This window comes from Dipodomys merriami, unplaced genomic scaffold (genome assembly GCF_024711535.1).
Source record: "Dipodomys merriami isolate MVZ:Mamm:240054 unplaced genomic scaffold, mDipMer1.0.p SCAF_7, whole genome shotgun sequence".
In the NCBI taxonomy this organism is placed as follows: Eukaryota; Metazoa; Chordata; class Mammalia; order Rodentia; family Heteromyidae; genus Dipodomys; species Dipodomys merriami.
In genome coordinates, this window is record NW_027206290.1 from 73,516,264 (window position 1) to 73,543,944 (window position 27,681).

At 41.2% G+C, this 27,681-nt stretch overlaps 1 protein-coding gene and 1 non-coding gene across 3 annotated transcripts in view; both read left to right on the forward strand.

Moving 5' to 3' along the window:
- The window catches only part of Rpn2 (ribophorin II), a 54,261-nt gene that overhangs the window by 15,947 nt on the left and 10,633 nt on the right, over positions 1–27,681 (forward strand). For both annotated transcript variants that reach the window (XM_070007265.1, XM_070007266.1), the window contains exons 5-13: positions 3,875–3,950; positions 5,159–5,293; positions 7,813–7,989; positions 9,612–9,730; positions 11,921–12,026; positions 20,900–20,991; positions 22,081–22,195; positions 25,745–25,939; positions 26,998–27,084. In XM_070007265.1, coding sequence (XP_069863366.1) covers positions 3,875–3,950; positions 5,159–5,293; positions 7,813–7,989; positions 9,612–9,730; positions 11,921–12,026; positions 20,900–20,991; positions 22,081–22,195; positions 25,745–25,939; positions 26,998–27,084 — 1,102 coding nt within the window. The remainder of the gene's footprint in view (positions 1–3,874; positions 3,951–5,158; positions 5,294–7,812; positions 7,990–9,611; positions 9,731–11,920; positions 12,027–20,899; positions 20,992–22,080; positions 22,196–25,744; positions 25,940–26,997; positions 27,085–27,681) is intronic.
- LOC138817422 (U6 spliceosomal RNA) lies at positions 23,770–23,876 on the forward strand. Its single transcript, XR_011368867.1, has one exon. It is a non-coding gene; the product is annotated as a U6 spliceosomal RNA (small nuclear RNA).

Below are 27,681 nucleotides of genomic sequence, written 5' to 3' on the forward strand. Positions count from 1 at the left end.
GAATGGTGTTTGGATCCAGACAATCTTACTCAGTTTCTCTGTTGTCCTTCTCCCAACTTCAGTGTTTTCACCTAAGACTAAGACCCACCTCAGAGTGCGATTGTCAAGCTAGCAGGATGCCTTTTATTTATTTATTTATTTATTTTGGTCTTGGGGCTTCAACTCTGGGCCTTGGTGCTGTTCCTGAGCTCTTCAGCTAAAGGCTAGTGCTCTATCACTTGAGCTACAGCGCCACTTCCAATTTTCTGGTGGTTAATTGGAGATGAGAATCTCATGGACTTTCCTGCCCAGGCTGGGTTTGAACCCCGATCCTCAGATCTCAGCCTCCTGAGTAGCTAGGATTACAGGCATGAGCCACCAGTGCCAGACTGCCTTTAATTTATTATTATTTTTTTTATTTTTTTGGTCGTGGGGCTTGAACTCTGGGCCTGGGCGCTGTCTCTGAACTCTTCAGCTCAAGGCTAATGCTCTACCACTTGAGCCACAGCACTACTTCAGTTTTCTGGTGGTTAATTAGAGTTGAGAGTTTCACAGTCTTTCCTGCCCAGGCTAGCTTTGAACCACAATCCTCAGATCTTAGCCTCCTGAGTAATTAGGATTAAAGGCCTGAGCTACCTTTCACCTGGCCTACCTTTTCTTTTTATTTATTTATTATTTATTTATTTATTTGGTCAGGTTGTGGGGCCTGAACTCTGGGCCTGGGCGCTGTCCCTCAGCTCTTTAGCTCAAGGCTAGCGCTCTACCACTTGAGCCACAGTGCCACTTCCAGCTTCTTTTTCTTTTTGCTTATGTGGTGCCTGAGGAATCAAACCCAGGGCCTTATGCATGCAAGGCAAGCGCTCTACCACTGAGCCACCTTCCCAGCCCTACCTTTTCTTTTTATACTGCCCCATTTAGTGAAATCTGATGTAAATTAGAGCTCGTTGTAATGGGCTTTCTGTGTTTAAGGAGTTATTCTAGGAAGTATATATTCTCTTAAGAATATTTATAGGTATAAGTCATCTGAAAAGATGTCATTTCATGAGGCTAAGAATGTGGGGCTTAGGGTAGAGTGCTTACCTAGCATGCATGAATCCCTGGATTTGATTCCTCAGTACCACATAAACAGAAAAAGCCAGAAGTGATGCTGTGGCTCAAGTGGTAGAGAGCTAGCCTTGAGCTGAAGAGCTGAGGGACAGCGCCCAGGCCCAGAGGTTAAGCTCCATGACTGACCAAAAAAAAGAAAAAATACTAACAAAGCAAAGCTAGCACCAGATATAGTACTCCAGAGAGAAGGAAATTGCCTGCTTGAGAATAAGTAATTGAAGCCAGTGATGAAACTAAATGGATTAATTTCATTGTAAACTTTCAGAGGTTGTTACCTGCATGATACTCTGTTCCAAAAAATAGACAAATAGTATCTTAATTGAAAAGGTCTTTTAAAGCTATCTTAACAGCCTTTACTGAGCTCAGCATTTATCTTGGGCAGATGTGGGATTTTTTTTTTTTTGTCTTGTTTGGAAACTCATGTTTCATTTTCTCAAGTACATTATAACATTATAACTCCCATAGGAGTCATTGAATGCTCATGGGGCTTCTTTCTTTATGCATTGTAACTGCTCTGTTTTCTGACTTGTCATCTCAATGCAATTAGTTTTCCAGGAGGGAATCTAAATTGGTATGATCTTGTTGTAAGCAGACAAATTCTTGCTCTGTGTTTCCTAACACATGGACTTGATAACTAGTGTTTTACACAAGGGCCCAGTCATCTCTTAGGAATTCAGGATCCATTCTGGGCTTGGGCAGTTGTCAATTTCACCACCAGGGGGCCTCAGCTTTCCTCAATTCCATTCAGAAGCATGGTATATATTTTCTGCATTATCTAACTAGAGAATAGAATTGAATAAAAAATGTTATGTACTCATGCTTGTCACATTTCATTTTAAAAAGATTATCTTACAGAAATACACTTTTTTTTGCCTACCTGGGCCTTGAACGCAGGGCCTGGATGCTGTCCCTGAGCCTCTCTGTGCCCAAGGCTAGCACTTTATTACTTGACCCATAGTGCCACTTCCAGCTTTTTCTGTGTAGTTTATTGGAGATAAGAGTCTCATGAACTTTCCTGCCTAGGCTGGCTTTGAACTGTGATCCTCAGATGTCAGCCTCATGAGTAGCTAGGATGATAGGCTTAAACCACAGGAACCCAGCCAGAAATACACTGTTAAGTGCATAAAAAAATATAAATAAACCCTGAAAAAGAATTTCAATATTGATATATGCTATAATATGGATAAGCCATGAGCCAGCCTCAAGAACATGTTAAAGAACAAATAAGAGGTCTCCTGTTGGGGGTTTGAGGTATGATTCCGTGGTAAAGCTCTTTCTAAACATGTATGGGACCCTGAGTTTGATCCCCAGCACCTCACCCAATCCATTTGTATCTATCTACCTGTGGCTGTCCAGAACAGATAAATTCATGGAGACAGAACATAGGTTGTTGATCACACGTGACAGTGTGACAGGGTAGGGAGGGCAGAATGAGAAAGAAACTGTTTAATGGCTGCAGGCTCTTATTTTGAAATGATGAAAGTGTTTGGATCTAGACAGAGTTGTGATTGTAGAAAGTTGTGAATGAAGTAAGTGCCACTTCAGAGTGAATTTACTTTAAAATGGTTGGTGTAGCTGGGCACTGGTGGCTCATACTTACAATCCTAGCTACTCAGGAGGCTGACATCTGAGGATTGTGGTTCAAAGCCAGCCTAGGCAGTAAAGTCTGTGAGACTCTTATCTCCAATTAAGTACCAGAAAAAACCTGGAAGTGGTCTAGCCTTGAACTGAAGAGCTTAGGCCCAGCATTCAAGCCCCATGACAGACCAAAAAAAAGGGGGGGGATGGTGGTATTGTATGAAAATTTCAATTCCATAAATTAAACATAATCTGATAACATTGTAAGACCCAAATAAAAATATTTATCAAGGGCTGGGAATGTGACTTAGTGGTAGAATACTTGCCTAGCATGCATGAATCCCTGGGTTTGATTCCTCAGTACCATATCCACAGAAAAAGCCAGAAGTGGCTCTGTGGTTCAAGTGGTAGAGTGCTAGCTTTGAGTAAAAGAAGCTCAGAGACAGTGCCCAGGTCCTGAGTTCAAGCCCTAGGACTGGAAAAACAAAATGTTTATCAACTGGAGACTGATATGTTTGGGCAATGCAATACTATGCCATTGTTGGTAAGAATGAAATAATCTTTATATGTGTATTTATGAGGAAAAATGTATGAATAAACTGAGCCAAATCTTTGGTTCTGTCCCTCTTTATTGATTGCATAGTGATGAGTGACTTGTAGGTCTCCTGGTAGAATAGTGGTAACGGGAATGTTAGTCACTCAGCATATGTTCACTGAGTGTTTTTCATGTGTATTGCTCTGGTTTTAGAGAGAGAGCTCCAGGTTCTACCTGGCAGTCCACAGATGTAGATACAATATATCTTTGGTCTTAAGAAAGCAAAATAGGGGGCTGAGAAGGTGGCTCTGTGGTAGAACGCTTGCCTTGCATGCCTGAGGCCCTGGGTTGGATTCCTCAGTACCACATAAGCAAAAAAAAAAAAAAGTTCATGCTTGGGGGGGTGGGGGGAGGCTGGAAGGGATGTGAAGGGTAAACAAAGGAGGAGGCTGCAATGCTTGATAAGAAATGTACGCATTATCCTACCCGTGTAATTGTAACCCCTCTGTACAGTGTGTTCACAAAAAAAAAAATAAAATAAAATAAAAGCAAAATAGAAGATTGACAGGCAGCCAGCTTTGGCCTAGCTTAGCACCTTGTACAACACACAGTTGCCAGATACATTTATAACTTTAACTGAGTTTTAGTCTCAGTATTCTATTCTTTACCTTGCAGAACTGTCCAGGCTCTACAGACAGCATCTTACCTGTCCCAGCAGGCTGACCTGAGGAATATTGTGGAGGAGATTGAGGTATGAAAATGTTTTACTAGAGAGTATCCCAATTCCTGTCTTTGGTACCATTTAGGAGTGTTCTGTAATAGACACACCTGTTTGGTTACAGCAATTATATTTCTTTTCATATCCATGGCATCCTTGTGTTCTTTGTAGGAGAGCAGTATGCCTGTGGGAATATAGTTGCATCAAATTAGGCAACAAATCATTTTTCTTGTTTGAGCTAATAGTCTAGAAGGTTTAGAGATGAATGGTCCTATGATTCAAATACTTCCTTGTAATCTTAGGCAAGGTGTACAGTGGCTCTGAGCATCAGTGGTTGTAGAAACAAGTGAGGTTCTAAAGAGTCTAATATATAATAGGTGCTCAGTGAGTGGCCATAGCAAAGTTATTGTTTTTTGTTTGTTTTATGCTGGTACTGGGGGGTGAACTCAGGCCTTCATGCTCTTGCTTAAATGTTTCATTCATGGCTGACACTCCTTGAGCCATATTAATCTGGCATTTTTGCTGATTAATTAGAAATAGAGTCCCTTGGACTTTTCTTCCCAGGCAGGCTGTGAACCACAATCCTATGAGTTTCAACCTCTTGAGTAGCTAGGCTTAAAGATGTGAGCCACTTAATATGCCTGGCTTGTTTGTTTTTGAGATAAGGTATCACTACATAGCCTAGGCTTTCCTTGAACTCACGGTCCTCTTGCCTCCATCCGTAAGTACTGAGAGCACAGCTGTGTACTACCATGCCCAGCTCACTGTGGTTATTACTATTGCTCTGTCCTTTGCCCAAGACCTCCTGCTCCTTGGGGCTAACCTCATGGCAGAGGCAACAGGCAGTGCTGACACTGTCATCAACGGATGATGGTCAGGAGGACAGTATGTCTCTTCTCATCTTGTAGAGAATTGGCTAAAAAGGGAAGTGCAGTGCTTGGTAGATTGTATCTGAATGTCTTACATCAATGTTGAGATGCTTAGAATTCTGCAGCCAGGTCTCCTGTCCTGCCCAGAGTAGCTAGTGCTTCAGTGCCATGACTTCTGGACTTGGGCAGGACTGCCGGGGGTCTAGAGAGGTTGACCTCCCAATGGTGAAGGTACTGCTTCTTGTATGTCTAAGCATCTTTATTGAAAAAGTATGAAGTAACAGATGTTTTTCAGATTTAGAATGAGAGGGCTTTGTATACCTCATTTCTGTGCCGCTTGACTTCCAACATGCTTCCATTTTGCTGTGACAGGACCTTGTTGCTCGCCTGGATGAACTGGGCGGCGTGTATCTGCAGTTTGAAGAAGGACTGGAAACCACAGCACTGTTTGTGGCTGCTACCTACAAGCTCATGGACCACGTGGGGACAGAACCATCCATTAAGGAGGTGCCTGTCTAACACTTCCGTTGTGTGAAACCCAAAGGCGACGTCAGCTTTATCTGCTCAGAGTAGCTGTTTTCAGTGAGGAATGTTCAGATGACATTGGGTGTTGTTAGTTAGTGTTAGGTATTGTGAATACAGAAAGATGTAATGCCTTAAGTTATCAAGCCAGCTTTAAATGGGGGACATGCATGTTGAGATCATGGCAAGAAGGCCAAGTGTATTATACTTGTCTCATCTCCCTTTACCTCCTGACAGCCCTTCCTGCTTGTCTGGTGAATGCTTTCCCCTTTGGTGGTCCTGCAGATCCTCTTTCTGAGACCTACCCCGGACTTCAAAACTGCCTGTTCACTGGGCGCTGTGGCTCACGCCTGTCATCCTAGCTACTCAGGAGGCTGAGCTGAGGATTGCGGTTCAAAGCCTGTCCAGGCAGGAAAGTCCGTGAGTCTCTTATCTCCAATTAAGCACCAGAAAACTGGAAGTTGCTCTGTGGCTCAAAGTAGTAGAGCACTAGCCTTGAGCAGAAGAGCTCAGGGATAGCACCCAGGCCCCCCCGGCCCCACAACCAAAAAGCTCAAAACAAAAACTTGCCTGTTCACCTTTCCCCTCATCCTCAGCAGTGGCTAAATTTCAGTTGATGTCAGCTGATTGACACAATTCCCTGAAAGATTGTGTCTACTGCCAACCCACCAACTGTGAATTCTTTCTTTTCTTTTCTTTTCTTTTTTTTCAATTTTGAGAGGAGATTGTTAATCTGAACATCCCCTCCCCCCAAATTTTTAAAAAAATTTGTGTAGGAAGGCTTCTTCATATACCTTGTGTGAAGTTACCAACCCTCGATCTAGTACTTAAATACAAACTGCTATTATTTAAATTTTCAGAAAAGAAGTTTGGGTTCAAAGTTAGGTTTCGTTTTTTGTTTGTTTTGTTTTTGTCTTGTTGGTGGTACTGCAGTCTCTCAGGTCTGAGTTCAGGGTTGCAGGCTTGCTTGACCAGCATTTTACCACTGAATCAGTCATGCCTCCTTTGCTTTTTGCTCATTGTTTTGGAGATGGAGTCTAGTGAACTTTTCTTTCCAAGGTTGGCTTCAAACTGCTATCCTCAGACGTCAATCTTCTGAGGATTACAGGTGTTAGTAACTAACACCTGGTTAGAAATTCATTTCTTTCATACATAACTAATTTTGTGGAAAGTTTCTTTAAATAGTAAATGACTGTCCTGGAGAATTTGAACTAATTGTATGTTTTTTCCAGAGGATATGATCTAATCATTTATTTGTACATCTTTCATTTTTAAATGTGTCTTTTCCTTCAGCTTGTGTGTAGGCAGACTAGAAATATCAAACTGTCTCTTAATGTCTGTGATGGATGAAAATGTGGGAATTCAGAGTCTTATGGTACTAATTATTTGGGTTTCTTCTATATACAATTCATTTCTAGGTGAATTAGTAATACTCAACCTATAAAACTTTGTTACTTTATTACCAGGCTGTTACTAACTAGGTATTTGGCTGGAGTAATTTTACTGTCACTGCTTTTGAGCAGTCGCCTGTTTTCACATGTCAACAGCATAGTGATGAAAAAATGTAATTGGTACAATTATGGAAAATTATTTCATGTCAGCTGTGAATAACACTGTCATGAACAAGGGAGCTCTTTTGTTAGCAGGTAGATTTTAAAAAATCACAGCTGATTGAAGTGGAAAAACGTTTTCTCCTAAGCAAACAACCTCCAGAATTTTAATAATGCCTTTTAGGTTTCACTTGTTTTTAAAATTGCCTTTAGTTTTCTTCTCTAAGCCACCTATTACTTCTTAATGGAGAGTTATTTTAGTTCCTTTCTACTGTATGTTTAAGCTGTAAAGTTTGGTCTTATAAATGGAAATTTTGCCCCAATTTACTACTTAGAGGTAGGTTAGGAGGAAAGGTAGTTTAACATAAGGAGATCAGGAAGAGCAGAAAATGGCAGGACCTCAGAGATAAACTTAGAATTGAATTTTCCTCTTGTTATGTTTCTTTTCTCTTTCTGCTAGAACTTGTGGCAGTTACCTAATGTTTTAGCCTCAGTTTCCTCATTTGAGTAACCTTCATAATACTGATCTTGCAGGATTTGGGAAAATATTGCCAGTATTAGCCTTTCAGGAGAGGTGTTTTATCCTGATGCCTGGCACATAGATGTGTCTAACAAATGGTTACTGTTTCATTCATTTTATAATATGCTTGCACACCTTAGTACTTATCTGAAGTACCTTGTATTTAAATAGCAAGCATTCATTACAATGTGTACTTAACAAATGAATGAATGAATTTCAGTATAACAGGAGGTAGGAAAACAAAATCTCAATGCAGGTTTCAAGTTTAAATGCAGCATATTTGCTCTTCCCACTCTACCAGGTAATGGTGCAAGCTGTTCAGTGAGATCACCTGATACCAGGAAGTTTTGAACCAGTGGGGAGAAAGGGAGGGGGTTCACTTCCACCTGGTTGAGCTGCAGGGGGAGATCTGAGCTGATTCTCTTGTCTTTCAGGATCAGGTCATCCAGCTAATGAACACTATCTTCAGCAAGAAGAACTTCGAGTCACTCTCAGAAGCCTTCAGTGTGGCATCTGCTGCTGCTGCACTGTCCCAGAATCGCTACCACATGCCAGTTGTGGTTGTGCCGGAGGGCTCTGCTTCTGATGCCCATGAGCAGGCTATCCTGAGGGTATGGCCTCCGTGCCTCTATGATGTGACACTGTGATGTTAGTTTCTAGTGCAAGGCTTTCAGAAATCTGAAGGCTATGGTATGCATTCACAAGTGGTCCTGTGAGGACATACCCATAAGTTTAAGGCGAGCTTATTTTCCTTAGCCTGTTATGGGGACATGACCATTAGAGACTAGGCATAGAACTCTTCAAATCTATTAAAAAGCAAAACCAACAAAACCCCCACTTTTTCCTAGAGGATTCTCAGTAGCACAGCTTTCAGTAAATTAAACGTAAGAAAGTCTCATTTCTGGCTCTACAACTCCAGATGTAGAAAGAACTCTTACTTCTAAAATGCATTTCTGCAGAGGATATAGTACTCTACCGAGTACTTGCCTAGCATGTGCTAGGCCCTGATTCAGTCTCTGACATCATCATCATCATCTTAAATACATTTCCTTGTGCCAAAACTCTCCAAATACATTGTTTTAAACAGCTGATTTGAATCCTGATTTGTTGCTTATATTTGTTAAGGGGAAGTCTTTTCCTCCCTGGTATTGATTATCATTTTGGTTCTTCCTAACACAACTCTGCTTCCCTCAGAGGTGAGCATAGACTTCTCTTTTGTGTTAACTCATTGAACAAAGCAAGTATACAAATCTTGTATACATGTCTAGAGGTTTTGCCTCAAATGAAATGAGTTGTAGCTATTGTTTGCAAATCACTGATAAGATCACCATAAAGAATTTGCATTTATTTATACTAAAATTTTGGGACCATAGGACAGTTCTATGTGTCCTATAACTTCTGTTTTGGTGGCCCTTGCAGATACCCTACTGAGAAAGTACCTTGTGCTTCAAAATTGCCTGTCTCCTGCATACAGTTCATATTTCACAAAGACCGAGATGAGAAATAACCACATTAATGTAATATTCTGTGAGTCACAGAGCAGCTAAGAAAATAAAATGGGAAAAGGATTGGCTCTGAAGCTGAAGAAGAGCTGGCATTTAACTGGCCACATTTAACTGACCTTTGCCAATCTTGACCTCTCCTAGCTTCATTTTCTTCATCTGCAAAGTCAGTATTATGTAGGTAGGAGGTTTTATGTAAAGACTCATGTATCACTCATATGTTAACTTTCAACAAATGATAGTTACTAAGGTTACCCATATTTCTTCACTTTTCCCATTGCTAATCCCTTCTGAAAATACTATACTAGAGTTGATTAGACCAGGAGATTAGAAAGAAGGAAATATGTAAGCCAGGCATGGGGCTTACATCTGTAATCTCAGCACTTAGGAAGCTGAGGCAGGAGTATCAGTGTTCAAAAGCCAGCATGGACTAAAGAGAGAAACCTTGTCTAAAAATATATATAAGGGGAGAGAACAGAGACCAGTAATTTTTTCCCCCCTTGGTTTCTGATCTCTGAAGACTGAAATAATTTGGCAAGGTCATATTTTGGATTCTATAATTTTGCATTTCTAATCAAATTGTATTTTTCCTATATCTGATCTCTGATGGGCAGCAGACCTGTGTTTGGTAGAGCTTGCTTCCTATTGATAATGTACCCCCGAGACTAACCTCTACTCCCTCTTTTGTTGCTAATTATTATTTATTTGTTTCCTTATTTATTTATTTCCAGTTGCAAGTCACCAATGTTCTGTCACAGCCCCTGACTCAGGCCACTGTGAAGCTAGAACATGCCAAATCTGTTGCTTCCAGATCCATTGTCCTCCAGAAGACATCTTTCACTCCTGCAGGGTGAGTCTTATGCATAAGTTGTGTGCAGCACATTCTGCTATGTATTATGAAAGTTAGCCTGCATTCAGTATAACAGGTTAATATGAGTATTACCAAGATGATAAAACTAAATTTGCCCAAATTTGGTAGAAAATACTGCAGTTCAATGTAAGAAAAGGATTTCTAAAACAGTTTCGGTTTGTATTTTTCCTTCTTTGTCTATTTCTAGTTCACCTGTCTTGTCATTATAAGTGATTATTTAAAAATTGAATATCTAATGTTTTTGTCCAGTGTATGAGTATGGAGAGAAAAAAAATCAGAAAAGCACAAAAGAGAAAATATAAGTTACCCATTCTATCCCCTTGAGATAACCACTAGTAAGGTTTTTACAGTCTTTTTGTTGTTGTTCAGTCTTTTTATTATACATATATATAAATTATTATGTTTTTGTATGTATGTGTGCTGCTTCTGGGGCTTGAACTCAGGGACTGGAGCTGTCCCTGAGCTTTTTTACTCAGGGCTAGTGCTCTACCACTTGAGCCATAGCTCTATTTCCAGTTTTTTGGTTAATTGGAGAGAATCTCACAGACTTTGAACTGTGATCCTCAGATCTCCACCTATTGAGTAGCTAGGATTACAGATGGGAGCTACTGGCACCTGGCCTAGACACATTTTAAGAAAATTAAATTGTGATTATACTCTGATTATAACAATATGTCAGGGGGCTGGGAAGGTGGCTCAGTGGTAGAGCACTTGCCTTGCATGCATGAGGCCCTGGGTTCGATTCCTCAGCACCACATAAGCAAAAAGAAAAAAGCCGGAACTGGTGCTGTGGCTCAAGTGGTAGAGTGCTAGCCTTGAGCTGAAGAGCTGAGGGACAGCGCCCAGTCCCCGAGTTCAGGCCCCATGACCAGACAAAAAAAAAACAAAAAACAAAAAACAAAAACCAGTATGTCAGAACATTTTTCCAAAGGATTAAGTATTTTTTGACCATCAATTTTAGCCATTGTATATTAAAACTGCTATCTAGACTTTTAAAAATTAAGGGTCTGTTTTTATATGAAATTTTGTTAAGTTTCAAATTAGTAGGTTGAGATCAGGAAATTAGAATGTTAGAGAGTACACAAGACAATTTGTTCAAAATGAACTTTACAACTGGGGAGGGATTGAAGGGAGGAAAAGTGGGAGAAAAATGAAGGAGGGGGTAACAGTGTTGAACAAGAAATTAGTCACTACCATATATCTGTAACTATAACCCCTCTGAACATCACCTTGACAATAAAATTAAATTAATGTTAAAAAGAAAATTTCTTCTGCAGTCAGACTCAGAGAGTATTTTTAGCCATGATTAGTGAAACAGTAAAAGACATTGGGATTTCTCTATATATAGTTAGAGATAAGAATTCTCTACTTTGTTTCCCATTTAAAAACTTTGTTGTTGTTGGTCATGGGGCTTGAACTCTGGGCCTGAGTGCTGTCCCTCAGCTCAAGGCTAGCGTTCTACCATTTGAGTTACAGTGCCACTTCCCGTTTTCTGGTGGTTTACTGGAGATAAGAGGTTCACGGCCTTTCCTGCTCAGGCTGGCTTTGAACAACAATCCTCAGATCTCAGCCTCCTAAGTAGCCAGGATTACAGGTGTGAGGCACCAGAGCCCCACTAAAATATTTTTTAAAAGTAAAAATAGAATATTTCCTTTTTAGAAAGCTGAAGATAAGAAAATATAGACTTAATACCTGCCCCAAAAAATCACCCCATAACTATGCTATCCAAGCCAACATTTTTGAACATTTGAGATTATTTCCTTTTATGAGTCTTTATTGTTAAACCCAACTGGGGTCTTGGGGATGTTATTCAGTGGTAGAGTACTTTCTTACCTCATATGTTTGAGGCCCTGGGTTCTATTTCTAGCACTGCAGAAAACAAAATAATTGGGATTATATTGTAAATTTACCTGTTTAAAATTAATGGAAAGGTACCAGAGGGAATGGAATTTTAAGAGCTAAGAGAAAACAAAAGAAATGTTTGAAACTTAGAGAAAATGTTGTTTGGGTTAGTTTTGAAGTTTTCCACGCTAATGTAAGGGTAATCTGGGGTATACCAATGGGGTAAGAAGGCAGCAAGGTACAAGGTGTGGTGCAGCACTGATCTCTCTCAAGGAGATACTTGAACATGCTCTGAGCTCTTGCTGACCCTGCTGTCATTCTTCACAGGGATATTTTTGAACTAAACTTCGAGAACGTCAAATTTTCTAGTGGTTATTATGATTTTTCTATCAAAGTTGAAGGTGACAGTCGTTATATTGCAAACACTGTAGAGGTAAGTGTGCTTTTCTGTCACCTCATTGTCTTGTTTATATATTCAAAGAAATGATCAACGCTGCACCTGTGTGAATCATTTGGTATATTGGCTTGTCTTTATGTCCAAGCTAGTGGGTGGCGTGACTACGGGAAGAGAAAGATAGGTTTGAGCTCTACTGTCTGATAGACTTACCAAAACTTGGTCAAAGAGTTTTCTTTAGCTGTGCCTCGGTGGCTCATGCTGTAGTACTAGCTACTCAGGAGGCTGAGATCTGATGATCATGGTTCAAAGCCAGCCTGAGCCTCTTATCTCCAATTAACCACCAGAAAACTGGAAGTGGCTCTGTGGCTCAAGTGGTAGAGCACTATTCTTGAGCTAAATTGCTGAGGGACAGCGCCCAGGCCCAGAGTTCAAGCCCTATGTTGTTTTCCAGTATTATTTTGGAATACTGTTATTTTTTTTCTTTTTGGTGGTTGTTGTTGCTAGTGATTGGACCCAGGACCTTGCATATATATCATGAACTGTATCTCTAGCCATTGCATTACTGCCTACCTGAAAGTTAGGAAGTAGAGATGGGCATTAGTCTCAAATGCCTATAGTCCTAGCCTGAGATTCAGAGAATTGAAGTTCACAGCCAGCCTGGGCAGTGAAGTTCATGAGACTCTATTATTCTCCCAAATAACTAGCAAAAAGCAGAGACAGGTGTGGCTCAAATGGTGGTGTGCTAGTGATAAACAAGCAAGATGAACAAGTGTGAGGCCCTGAGTTCAAACCTTACTGCTAAAACCTAAAACAAAACAGTCAGGAAATAGAGATCTGGGAATAATGCAGTGGTTGACCACTTCCTTACGGTATGCAAGGACTTGGTTTGATTCCCTGACACTTTAAAAATTGGGATGTAGAAAAATTTAAAAATTCTTTAAGCCAGGCACTGATGGCTCATGCCTGTAATCCTAGCTACTCAGAAGACTGAGACCTGAGGATTGCGGTTTGAAATCAACCCAGGCAGGAATGTCCATGAGACTGTTATCTCTAATAAACTACTCAGAAAAAGCCAGAAATGGCACTGTATTTCAAGGGCTAGAGTACTATTCTTGAGCAGGACAAGCTCAGGGAGAGTGTATCTAGACCCTGAGTTCAAGCCCAGGACCAGCCAAAAATAAATAAACTAAAAAAATTATAAAATAAAAACAATTCTCATAATTTCACAGGTGCATAAATGATCTTGAAAGTTTTGCATGGTAGAGTTGTTATGTTTAGAAAAGTGCTTGATGCCAGTTGAGTGGTGAGTCACATCAGATGACACATACATAACATTATGAGACTCTCTGGATAAAACACCAGAGAAAATTTGTCATCTTTCCTAATCAACTGTGTTTCAGATATTTAGCTAACTGAGGTTGGGTTGAAGACCCAAGTAGTTCTAAGAACAGAATGCTAAGCTTCATTTGTCTGGTGCCATGGGAAACAGGCATTTTACCTTAGTGTTTATCCCAGATAATTGAAGGCTACCCTTGTAGGCACTGTAGCTTTTGATTTGAACCTTTGTTAATGTAAGTTTATCCTACTTTCTTGAACTATGGAGTATGATTGAACCCTGTATGCTCAGAGAGTCATCAGTATTGAACGCTTTGAATGTCCTGATGCTCTTGTCTCTGTTATTACTCTACCCTTTGCCAGAAGGTGATTTCTCTTTCTATGATTCCATCTACATTTATTCACTGGTGTTCTGTAAGAAAAATAAGTTGGCCTTTCATGTTCATTAACTCATACAATGTAATTTAGATTAGATATTGTGTTTGTAATATATCATGGGTATTGATTTTACTCTATAGCTTACAATCCGTTGCTATCTTTTTTTTGATGCGCTTATTTTCCTAGTTCTATCTTTGGAGAACTCTCAGCTCTTTTGACACCCTTTTTCTGAGAGGCGTAGGCAGCTAGAAAGCTTGACCTTTTCAAAAGTTAAGACATTACTTAACATAGGTAGATTAAGCACTTGTTTTAAAGTTTGGTAGAAAGGAAAATGTTTTCTGGAGCTCTAGTCATTCTGCTTCATGTCTGACCTTTTGGGCAGGAGACATCTGATCTGATCCATTCACTGTAACAGAATTTGGTAGAAATTATTTTCATGTCTTCCGTCCTTGAACTTTTACAATTCAGATTCTTTTAATGTGAGCTTCCTTCCTAAGTGGCTTTATTTGTAACATAACATATTTAAAGGATAGTTGTCCCCCTTCCCCTGCAACTTCTTCTTGCTCTCACCCTCCTTAAATTGCAAACAACTGTCCAGATATAATTCAAGTACTCCCTCCCTCCCTCCCTTTCTTCCTCCTTGCCTCCCTCTTTCACTGTCCCCACTTTCTCTCCCCCTTTCTCTTTTTGTCAGTTGTGGGGCTTGAACCCAGGGCCTGAGCACTGTCTTTGACCTTTTTTTGCTCAAGGCTAGCATTCTACCACTTCAGCTACAGCACCACTTCTGGCTTTTCCTGTTTATGAGGTACTGAGGAATCCAACCCAGGGCTTCATGCTTGCTAGGCAAGCACTCTACCAAGTCATATTCCCAGCCCCATAGGCAAAAAGAATATCTGGATGAGATGGTAACTCTTTAACATTTTGAGGAGTGAATAAACTTTTTCAAAGCAGCTACACATTTTATGTTTTGTGCTTGTGTAAAGGGTTATTGTTTGTCTTTTGATTATAGCCATCCTAGTATGTATGAAGGTATTATGGTTTTGATTTTCATTTCCCTAGTGGCTAATGATATTTCGTGTGCTTGTTCATTTTATATCTGCTTTGGAGAAATATCTGTTTAGATGCTTTGCCCTTCATAAAAATACTTTTTTAAGTTGGTGTGTGGCTCATTCTAGCACTCAGAAAGTAAAGATAGAGGGATCACAAGTTTGAGGTAAGCCTAAGCTACTTAGGAAGTTTTAGTTTGCTTGGGTTACATTATAACATCTACAACTTTTGGTCTTTTAATTTCTTGTAGTCTATAATCCGTCTGTCCGTCTCTCCCTGCCATTAATAAGAGTTTGAACTCTACACTCTGTGCTTGCTTAGGCAGACCCCTCTCACTTGAGCCATACCTCCAGCTTTCATTCTATATTCTTACTTCCTTTTTTTTTTCAGATCATTAACTTGTAAGTTTTTTACTATGTTTTGGCTTGGGCCACATGTCCCTCATAGGGCAAATTATTTTCTCAGTCTGCAGATTGTCTTTTTTATTTTCTGTGTTACCTTTGGAAACAGGAAAGATTTTAATCTATTTCTCAGTTCTGAGGTTTGAACCTATAGCCTGCACCTTGCTAGTCAAGCACTTTGTCTCTTGAGCTACCACTGCCTTAGCCCTTTGTTTATATTTTGTTTTTGAGATAGTATCTCACTAACTACCTAGGCTGGTCTTGAACCTCACAGTTCTTCCCTCTCTGCCCCAAGTAGCTAATATTATGGACATGTGCCACCACATTCAGCTAAAAGATTTTAATTTTGATGAAGGAAATTGTTTTTCTTTTGTTGCTTGTACTTTAAATGATATATTTCAGAAACCATTGCCTAACCCACGGTCATAAAGATTTACTACTATAAACATTTTATAATTTTGTCTCTGGGGGATCCAACCTCATTCTTATGTATATGGATATGCAATTGTCCTGTCATCATTTGTTGAAGTCTGTTCTTTGCCCCTTGAATGTTCCTGGCATTCTTCTTAAAACTCAACTGCAAGCTGGGCACTCACGCCTGTAATCCTGGCTACTGAGGAGGCTGAGATCTGAGGATCACGGTTCAAAGTCAGCCTGGGCAGGAAAGGCTGTAAGACTCTTATCTCCAATAAGCCACTCAGAAAACTAGAAGAGGCGCTGGGGCTCAAAGGTAGAGCGCTGTCCTTGAGCTGAAGAGCTGAGGGACAGCACTCAGGCCCAGGCCCAGAGTTCAAGCCCTATGACCAATAACAAAAAAAACAAAGACAAAAACAAAACTCAACTGCATATGTGTGTGTATACATATATATACCTATACATATTAATAAATTTTAAAATTGAAATTCTGTTCAGTTAATCCATATTTTTGTTCTTATGCCAATACACACCGCTTTGATTACTATAACAGCTTCGATTTTTGTAACACCAAATCTGGTGTTTGTCCAAGTGTTTCTCTGGCTGTTGGAGAAATTATCTAAGTAGGAAATAGCAAAAGCGGCTAGTAGCTGTTGTTCATGCAATGATAATAAGCTTCTATTAAGGCCATTTGCTGTCTTTTTCCTTCCTGATGATGGAAAAAACACTTACAAAATCTCCTTTCTGTGTAGGTGTCTGTGTCTGACTGCTGCCATATATGCAAGCTTTACTTTGTAAGTTTAGTAATGGCCATACTTAGAGCCTCACAGCTGGTCAGCAAGTCCAGTTTGCTTTCCCCAGAGAGACCTGACATTGGTCAGAGTGCATTAATGGTGGCTTCATGTAGAAACCTATAATAGTACCCATTGACATTGGACTGCCTATCAGGGGGAGCATGGGTTTTAGAAGCTTTCATTAGCATTAATTGCCCCTAATGCACCATCATTTTTGACAGTAGTAGCTAAACAGGGAGGTTATTTCTCCCAACAGAAAAACTGCCATTTTCTGGCATTAAAACATTTTTTAAGATATGTGTGGCACAGAGTGTAGGCAAAGAAAGGATTGGCAGGATCTTGTATAAAGCAGGCTTAGCAGCATTGAAAGTAGAGAAACAAGTCTCTTTCCTATTATGAACATTAATTCCAAAGTGTTGGCTTCAAGGAAGAAGCAGATAACCAACAGGGATTCTACACTGAATTGTTTTAAAATGAGGCTTTGAAAAAGTTATGATGGTTTTTACCACTTAGTATGCTTTAAAAGAGTGACATAAAAACACTTTTCTGTTGAGTGTTTGCAGAGGTCTATTAGTAGTGAGAGTTGAGGAGCAAAAGCATTTGTTTTCAAGTGTTCTGTGTTCATGAATAGCGCTACAGTGTTCCAGTGCAGCAAAGAAGGGTGTTACTTATGGGGCCTTTTCAGTAGGAGTGAGAACAAACCAAAAATTACTACAGTTCACTGCAGCTTGCCCTGGGCTCATTCCATGTGTCTGTGCAATGTGGAAAGGCTCAGGGTTTTCAGAACAAACCACAGTGGGATCTGCATTAGCTGGCCTCAGTGGATGCTCCTACTGAAGGGTGATGGTCAGGAGTCTGTGGGAAAGCCTCAAAGTTGAAAATGTCCTTGTCACTATGATTAGGATGCACTCAGGAGCCCTGAGCCACCCTTTACACATCTATTTGTGTCTCCATTTCTTGAAGAGCGATTTTTTTTTTTTTGGCATCATATTATTGGGTGATACTTAACACAGAAAAATGTATGATGAAGACTGTATGTGACCCACAGTCTCATTGCTGAAATAATTCCTACATCTTATTTTATTTTATTTTTTCTGCTTATGTGGTGCTGAGGAATCAAACCCAGGGCCTCATGCATGCAAGACAAGCACTCTACCACTGAGCCACCTTCCCAGCCCCAGTTCTTACATTTTAGAAGGAGTAAAATACATTTATGCTTACTTTTTTCCAAAGCATAGAAAGATATATAATGAAAGAAGAGCCTCATGCCACTTCCTTAGTCCAACCTCCCTCCTTAGAGGAATCCATCATTAATAGTTTTTTCCTGCATTTGCTTTAAAAAACAAAAATGGAATAGGGGACCAGGAACATAGCCCAAATGGTATAACATTTACCTAGCTTATGCAAGGCCCTGGCTTCAGTCTCCCGCACTGAAAAAGAAGGGGGGCGGGGCAAAGCTAGTGTGTGAAGACACACCTATCCCTTCTTATGTAAACAGAGGGACCATTTGATAAAGAGTTGTATTTCTTGCTTTGAGTCAAATAGAGGACCCCAGCTTTACTCTTAAGAGAGAGTCTTTTAACTTGAAGGCTGTACCATCCCTCATCTTCCAACATTCCTGTCCCAGATTCACTGACAAAAAGTGATGCTACCTAGATGGGCTGTGTAATCAAAAGTCAAAGCTGATAGCTCTTTGTCTTTCCACACACATCTGCCTTGTTCATTAGTTTCCTTCCTTCTTCCTTCCTTCCCTCTCTCCCTCCCTCCCCCTCTCTCTTCCTCTCTTCCTCCCTCCTTCCCTTCCTCCCTACTTCCCTCCTTTCCTACCTGCCTACCTTCCTCCTTTCCTCTCTCCCTTATATATCTTTTTTTTTTTCCCTCCACTATGTGTGCTGGCATTGAGGCCCTTAGCTTTTCATTCAAGGATGGCACTATACCATTTGAGTCACAGCTCTACTTCTGGCTTTTTGCTGGTTAATTGGAACTAAGAATCTCATAAATTTTTCTACCTGGGCTGGCTTCAAAGTGAGATCTTCAGCTCTCAGCCTTCTGATTAGGGTTACAAGCAAAAGCCACTAGTGCTCACTATCTTGTTTTTCTTAATTGTTCCATAATGTTTCATATACCATTACTTACTATGTTTTCTGTGTATGGACATTTAGGTGTGGGATAGTGAATTTAAGATCAAATTTACAAATCAATGAATGAGTCCTTAAGAGAAAGAATGAAGAGGACATAATAATCTAGTTAAAGTTGGTAAAGATTACAAAGTCAATCGGATGAAGTCAGATTGTTTTCATAGCATGGAGCATTGTTGATTTTCTACTTCTTCCCAAATGGGAGGGTGCTGAGCCCTCCAAACCTCTTCTGGCTGTGGGGTTTTCCACTCCCTCCCTAGTCAGAGGCCACCTCCAGTGGCTTTGGTCATAGTATCTTCCCTTGCGTTTCCACTTTCATAGCACTTTGCATCTCATTGTAACTGTGGCTTACCTGTGGGACACCTCACTATTCCTGTATGTTCCTGTACCAGTACCTATGGCTTATAAGCCATAGGAGAGATAGGTTTGCAGCTTAGCCCAGTCAAAGCTCTTAGGCTGTTGCTTTGCTTTAGATCTCTGCTGGCTTGTCTTCAAAGGGAAATGCCTTCAGCACTTTCTGGGCTGAACTTCATACAACTAAACTTACTTTTAAGTCCTGTGAGTTGTGAGGCTGTTTGGAGAGCCCAGAGAGACAAAGTAGAAGCTTCTAGCTCTTGTTGGGGCGAGGATTCCTGTTCTGCCCAGTGTCTGTCTTCTACTTCCTCCATTGTCATAAGCCATCCAGTTGCCAAGACTCATTGACAGGTAATGATGTTGAATATCATTCTGCCAATAGGTGGCCACATATCCTAAAGTATATGGTAGTGTCCTTATAGCTTCTGATCATCAATCTTGGCAGTCAAAAAGTTTTAAGCAAAACAGACACCTTGTTCAAGCTGGTAATTGAGGCTGTTTTCACAAAAGAAAGACATGGCAGCAGAAAAGAAGGCTGTCAAAAGAGGTATTCTTTACCCCTTTTTAATATTTTTGCAGTGATTTGAGGCTGTCACACCTTCACACAGCATTTTAGAAAAATGCTTAAGCTCTCCATCTGTTTGCCCTGCCCTCCCTCTCTGTTCCTTTGTCTTGACTTAAGCTATATACGGGTGGATCTGGCGAGGATTCCCTTGAGCACTGCATTCAAGCCTGTCAAATATTTGTGAGCTCACAATGTTTGCACATAAAGGCACCTTGGCTCTGCATAATTTGTGCATTCAAATTTAGATTTTTAACTCAGAAATTTCCAGTAATAGACTCACATACTTTCTCTTTTGGATATTTATATTGCAATCTGGCTTTTAAGTTTTTTATTTACTGGCTTTAGCTATCTTTCTCCTTGTGGAAATAGTTATAATGAAAGAGTCAAGATGGACTGTATTGTGCTAATATAACTCCAAATTTCACCAACATCAAACAACTGAGCTTTCCTGTTGCCTGTGCTAAGTGTCTTTAGGGGGTCAGCCAGAGGCTTTGCTTCATGCCATCTTACCTTAGGAGCTGGGCTGAAGGCTTGTCTGAACACTGTGTTCATGTCAGAGGAGAATGGAGTCCTGCACACTGTTAAAGCTTTCACCCAGAAATGACTGTACTTCCTCAGCCAGAGAAAGTCATGTGGCCACACCTGACTCCATGTGGCTAAGGGAGCCGAATGCTATCACATAGGCAGAAGGAGAATGGGAAGACCATAGTCATGTGTGTTGTTGCATGCCTATAATCCCAGCACTTGGGGAGCTAAGGCAGGAGGAATGAGAATTTGAGGCCAGCCTGAAGTAATTAATATGACCTAACTAAGCACATGGTGGATTTTGACTGTGTGAGTTTGAATCCTGGCACCCATTGTTTACCAGCTAAGAGCAAGCAGCTTAATAACTATTCTCTAATTTCTTCATCTGAAATAGCACTATGTTACAAACTTGTAAAGATTAAATGAGATGATCCTTAGAAAGCCAGAGCCTTTCACATTGCAAATACTCTATTTGCTGTTATTAGAATCAGTACTTGGTAACTGAATTATTTAAACATTTCTGCTTAAGGATTTTCTCTGTTTTAAAGGACACACAAAAGTCCACATTTTAAAAAGTTTTCCTTTTTTATTGTATACCATCTAACAAATGGCAGTGAAGGGAATGAAGAGATAAGAATCAAAGACTGAGTTTCAGGCCTCAGGATGGAGGAGGTGGGAAATACTACCTGGCTGAGTCAGTTTTACTTAAAGGACCTGTGATCCTGTCCTAGGATTTTTTTTTTCTTTCTCATGCCTTTGCTTACCTTTAGGAATAAAAAACTTTGGAAATGTAGCTCAGTGATAGAATACTTTTCTATTGTGTGCAAGGCTCTGGGATTGATCTCCAGTTCTGCCCCCCCCCCCCCAAAAAAAAAATAGAACATTTTGGCTGTGTGTAGTTCATTATCTGTATACATTCCAGTTGACTTAGTGATTTGTTTTCTGGTCCTTGCTCTAGCTCAGAGTCAAGATCTCCACTGAAGTTGGCATCACAAATGTCGATCTTTCCACTGTGGACAAGGATCAGAGCATTGCACCCAAGACCACCCGGTAAATAAGATGTTACATGGCCACTAGGGGATCTAGGCTCCAAATCTGATAAGAACATATCCAATCATCATACCCTTCAGTTGACATTTCTTTTTTTTCTTTTTCTTTTTGTCAGTCATGAGGTTTGAACTCCTGGCCTGGGCACTGTCCCTGAGCTTTTTTACTCAAGACTAGTGTTCCACCATTCTGAGCCACAGCTCCATTTCCAGTTTTCTGGTGGGTTATTGGAGATAAGAGTCTCATAGACTTATCTGGGCTGGCTTCAAACTATGATCCTCAGATTTCAGCCTCTTGAGTAGCTAGTATTATAGGCATGAGCCACCAGTGGTTGGCCCAGTTGGCATTTCTGGGTCAGCAGCAATCCATCTGGTACCCCAAAATTTAAGAAGTTCTCAGTCTCCAGGTATATTGCTGGGTAGCTAAGCAGATTGGCAGAGCCAAGCAGGGAGAGGGGGCTAAGTGTGTTTAGTCCACAAGTTTGTTTCTTTCTCAGTGAAGAAGCAATATATTAATTCTACTTCAGTCTTGTCATCACATTCCTGAATTTGCTGTTAATGGCCTCATGGCAGCACTTTTTCCCTCATGGTGCGTCTGAAATTAGTTGCAAACTTCCTAGGTTCTTAGAACTGAGATGCCAAATATTTTGCCTGAGGCTACCATTCTCTTCCCACTGCTTTCCATGAACAGCATCACAGCACTGTCCTGCTGAACTCAAGTGAGTCCTCAGAATTGCTTATTTTTTGTGCCGTAGTGGGGTTTTGAACTCAGGGACTCATGCAGGTGCTAGGCAGGTGCTCTACCATTTGAGCCATGTCCGAGCCCTTTTTGTCTTGGTTACTTTTGACATTGGGGAATGGGGAGGGAGTCTCATATTTATGCTTGGGCCAGGCTGGACTACAATCCTATTTAGCCACCCCCACTTAAGGCACCATGACCAGCTTTTAGTGGTTGAGATGGAGGTCTACAACAGTCTGTCTACCACATGGGTGGTGCAGGAGGAGAGAAAGATATATGCTTTGCCTTTTCTCAAAGATAATTGATACTGTCTGAATGTGATGTGACTTGTGATTATGTGATGTCTTTTTTCAGGGTGACCTATCCAGCCAAAGCAAAGGGCACGTTTATTGCAGACAGTCACCAGAACTTTGCCCTATTCTTCCAGCTGGTGGATGTGAACACCGGTGCTGAGCTCACGCCTCACCAGGTCTGGAAAAAGCGTCTCTCCCCACCTCAGTTCTCCTGGCCTGAAGTCTGTGGCTACTTCAGAGCATCAGTGTGCTGTAAACAGGAGTGGGAAAAAATGCTCCCTCATCATCATCCTGACCCTGCTCCCTTCCCACTCTCCCTGCATGCTCCACACCTCTCTTACTGCTGTGACTCTTTACTTGGAATATGTACCACTTTATGAAAGATTAGCTAGTACTTAGAAGATGTATTTAGCCAGGTGCCTGTGGCTCATGCTTCTAATCCTAAATACTCAGGAGATGAGATCTGAGGATTGCAGTTCAAAGCCAGTTCAGGCAGGATAGTCTGTGAGACTATCTCCAATTAACCATTTAAAAAAAAAAAAAGGCAAAAATAACTAAGAGGTATTTAGGTAGATTAACACTTAGTTGAGCCTTTTTTTTTTTTTTTTTTTTAAAGAAAACTAAAGGAGTGTATTGGAATAACTTTGGTAAAAGGAAAAGTAGGCAGAAGACCCAAACCATTTTTTTGTTGCTGTTGTTCTAGCCAAAGTAGACTTTCTGTTCTGGGGCTCTGAAAAGCAGCCCTTTAAATGTATACGTTATATACGGAATTATACAAGCAGTAGGCTTTGATTCTTTAATGCATAGAATGAAAAAAGAATTTTTTTGTACTAGAGATTGAGCCCAGTACACATGCACTCTACCATGAAAACAGAATTGTTTAAAAGATTTTCTCCTGTTTTCCCAGGATCCTAACATGGCCCCTTGCACTCAGACACGTTCCCCTGCCTCTCACCCATCATTCCACTTGATTGAGAAAAGCTGCTCTTGTTTTACTCTACACAAAAGGTCAAGTACTGTATAAAGGAAGGTTCAGATAAATACTTTGAAGGCTGAAAAACTAAGAATGTGCAAGCTAGCCAGCTTGGTTTAGGTACCCCACACTGATCTTTAGCAAGAGCCAACAGGCCTTTGTGCTAAGAAGCAGCTAGCTTCAGAGCAAGACCACATCATTAGTGGGTTTACCCACAGACATTCATCGTTCTGTTTCTTTTGTTTTTTGTTTTTTTATTTTTTTGCTAGTCCTGGGGCTTGAACTCGGGGCCTTGGCACAGTCCCTGAACTTCTTTTGCTCAAGGCTAGCACTCTATCACTTGAGCCACAGTGCCACTTCTGGCCTTTTCTATTTATGTGGTACTGAGGAATTGAACCCAGGGCTTCATGCATGCTAGGCAAGCACTCTACTGCTAAGCCACATTCCCAGCCCTAAGTTCTGTTTCTTCTTGTGTCTAGCACTGCTATCCCGGGTTTTCAAACACTTACTAACTCTTAGCACCACATTTCCAGGAGTTCTCTGGTCCTCTCCCTCTTCCTCTCATATTCAATCAGGACACTTAGCCTTGGCTAACTGACCTTTAAGCACTTCAGAACCTCTTAGCATTTTTCTTCTCTCCCAGAAAGACTTTGCCAACCAAATAACACCAGGAAAAAAAATACAAAGAAAAAAAATTCAGTGTGTTGTTCTATGCTTGTAATTCTAGCACTTGGGAGTTCAGGTCCAGCCTGAAGTACATATCAAAACCCAAGACTAGTGCTCGCTTCGGCAGCACATACACTAAAATTGGAATGATACAAAGAAGATGAGCATGGCCCCTGTGCAAGGATGACATGCAAATTTGTGAAGCGTTCCATATTTTTAAAAAAAAAACAAGACTAAGGCTGGGAAGGTGGCTCAGTGGTAGAGTGCTTGCCTTGCACGCATGAAGCCCTGGATTTGATTCCTCAGCACCACATAAGTAGAAAAAGCCGGAGGTGGTGTTGTGGCTCAAGTGGTAGAGCACTAGCCTTGAGCTGAAGAGCTGAGAGACAGCGCCCAGGCCCAGATTTCAGACTGAAAAAAAAACAAAAAACAGAAAAACCCAAGGGGATTTGGGTCAGGGCAGGGAAAAATTGTGATGAAATATGACTTTGCTTTTTTTTTTTTGTCGGTCGTGGGGCTTGAACTCTGGGCCTGGGCGCTGTCCCTCTGCTCTTCAGCTCAAGGCGAGCGCTCTACCACTTGAGCTATAGCGCCACTTCCGGTTTTCTGGTGGTTTATTGGAGATAGGAGTCTCACAGTCTCTCCTGCCCGGGCTGGCTTTGAACCGCGATCCTCAGATCTTAGCCTCCTGAGTAGCTAGGATTACAGGCGTGAGCCACCGGCGCTATGACTTTGCTTTTAATTAAACTTTTAACTGAATTCCAAATTTGTTTTTGAAACCATGGCTCAGAGCCCTCTTAGGTACTTTGCAGATGAGCTCAGCAACCACTTAACTGATAGAGGAGAAAACCAGACACCGGGGCTTCTCAGTCCCGTTTCCAGCCAGGACTGTTTTGGAGATTTCCACATCTCCAGGCTACTGTCCCTAAATACTTTGATCTTTTTTTGTTGCCCAAGTATATGTAGTTACACTTTTCCTGTACATCTAACATTAGCAGTGTGACCATGGCTTGTGCTTATGATTGATAAATTGGAACTAACCTACCTCTCTTGAATCAAAGAAAAGCTCTGAATGGATACTAAGTTTGGCTGTAGTCCTGATATACAGAAACTTTAGTTTCTTGTGCCATTAGAGAGTTTCATTATTACAGAATATTATTAGCTACTATTTGTTAACTAGCTAGCATATAACCAGGCTCTATATAGCTTTGCATATGTTATTATTTTTTGTTGGTGGTGGTGGTGATGGTTGTGGGGCTTGAACTCTGGGCCTGGGCCTGTCCCTTAGCTCTTCAGCTCAAGCCACAGCACCACTTCCCATTTTCTGGTGGTTAATTGGAGATAAGAGTCTCACAGACTTTCCCAGGCTGGCTTTGAACCGTGATCCTCAGATCTCAGCCCCCTGAGTAGCTATGATAACAGGTGTGAGCCACTGGCGCTGGGCTGCATACATTATTGCAGAGCAGTTCTACCATATGTAAAAGTTAATCTTCACCCTTAAAGGGGAAGAAATCATGGCTTAAGGAGGTTAAGTAACCTGCTCAGTAATAAATAAGTATGGTAGCCAGACTGCTGTCTTACAGCTGGCCTTGCTCCATGACACTGGGTTGCTCTGCTCCATTAGAACTCTGCCTGGCTTTTGACACCTAAGCCTCTTCTACTAAATCTTTAGCTAGGGGCCACTGGGAAATTGAACATGGGCCTCTTCCAGTTCCACCTCATTTCCCTTCTTTTCACCCTCTGGTGAAGAAGTTAATTGGGCAGTGAAGTGGCCAAAAGACTGGCAGAAAGAAGAAACTTCAGCAATAGCAAAGAGCTTAAATCATCCACAAACTGGGCATTCATGAATGCTTCTAAATTGTAGAGAGTTGGCAGGACCCCTAGTTCACATTTCTTTCCTGATACCACCAAGAAGTTGACTTTGAGCTGGAGCTAGGGTGGAGTAGCCACGCCTTCCACTCTCAGGGCAAATCTGGCAGATCCTAGTGCTCACAGTAACGAAAGAGCTCACAGTCTGTCTGGTTGCTTCCGTGTTGGGCCCACAGAGAGTTTGGAAATGATCAGATTGTATTATTGTTACATCTAGACATTCGTCCGACTCCATAACCAGAAGACTGGTCAGGAAGTAGTATTTGTTGCTGAGCCAGACAACAAGAATGTGTATAAGTTTGAACTGGACACCTCTGAAAGAAAAATCGAGTTTGACTCTGCCTCGGGCATCTACACTCTCTACTTAATCATCGGTGATGCTACTTTGAAGAACCCAATTCTCTGGAATGTGGTATGTGCTGTGGTCAGACACAAAAGGCTCCTTTCAGGGACATAGGGCTCTTCCCCTGAGGCAAGGCAATGGATCCTATCTCTAAATCATACCTGACTTGGCACATGGTAGAGGCCTGATAAATATTGATTAATGAATGAAATGTAAACTTAACCTTGTGAGTCTAGTACTGTGAATTTCTGTCACTGTTATACTGAAGGAGACTTTGTGCACTGTGGATGAGAGCCTGGCCTTTAAGATCTGGTGTAGCCTCATAGAGATAAGGCTGGGATACGGAGTTCTGGTAATTGCTGAGAGTGGTGGTTTAGGATAGTGAACTGTAGAATGTACAAAATGCTAATAAGCCAAAAATCATCATTTTGTAAGGGGTTACACCTTACATACTGCTCTTCCTCTGCATGCCTCATTTTTGATGGATATGATGCCAAAAGCTGTGGCTCAGGCCTGTGAGCAAGGGGTTAAGCAAGGGCCAGGACTTCTCAGAATGGTATGTGGGGGCTATGGGCTGTCAGGACTGTTGAAGCCATGAGCTGGATAGAGAGAAGTAGGTAATAGAGTGGAGAGGTGGTAGAAGCAGGTTGAGGCCTCAGGTTGGGGCTGGTCCTCCTGCAGGACAAAGGGCAGCTGCTTCTGTTCCTGTTGTGTTCAAGCCTTCTTTTCTTCTCTTCAGGCTACTTTTGAGCAAGAGTGCATTTTCCTTTCTTTCTTTTTTTAATGTGACTAAATTGCACTTCCCAGGGACACCAAGCACTTTCTGATTACAGCTGTAACTGCCAGTGTACCAGTGAGGATTTTTGTATTAAGTAGTTATGTGGGCCTTTTTCTTCCATACTGGTAGAAAATTGGAACCCGTGCTCTAAAAAGCACTTTCAACAAGTACTTATTTTGTTCTTGAAATTTTTACTGCCTCAATTTGTCACCTAATGGATCCAAAGTGATTGGACTCCTTAGAGCTTTTTCAGTTATGGCCCTAGATGAAAGTCAGGGACTATCATCTTAACAAGGCTTTTCACTCCCTTCTCTGCCTTGGGCCTCTAAAGACTGTTCTTGCTTTTCAGGCTGATGTGGTCATCAAGTTCCCTGAAGAAGAAGCTCCCTCCACTGTTCTGTCCCAGAACCTTTTTACCCCCAAAGAGGAGATCCAGGTATATCCCAAAGGCCTAATCTACTAACCCAGAGGAGAAGTGGGGGCTGTGGGGGAGGGAAGCAAACCTTTAGCCTACAGGACAAATTTTTTTTTTAATTTATTTTTTTGTTGGTGTGGAGCTTGAACTCAGGGCCTGGATGCTGTCCCAGAGCCACTTTGTGCTCAAGGCTAGCACTCTGCTAATCAAACCACAGCTCTACTTCCTGCAGGACAAATCTTAAAAACAAACAAATAGAAAAAAATCCCTAAGACGTGTATCTCTAACCAGCAAAAAGCCAGAAATAGAGTTGTGGCTCCACTGGTAGAGCACCAGCCTTGAGTAGAAAAAGCTAAGCAAGGAGTATGAGACCCTGAGTTCAGGTCCCAATACTAGAACAAGGAAGGGAGGGGGGAGGGAGGTTGGTTCAGTGTGAACAGTGTGTTGCAGCTCATAAAGCAGAATCAAAGAGCGCTACTGCATATAGTCCTCACAGGAAGACCATGCCTTCCCACCTCCACCTCTAAGCTGGAAGCTGAGACAAGGAGTGGTAAACGTAAAGTGCTTTGCCCTCATCTCACAGCCATACAAAAAAAATCCATCTGGGCCTAAACAGTC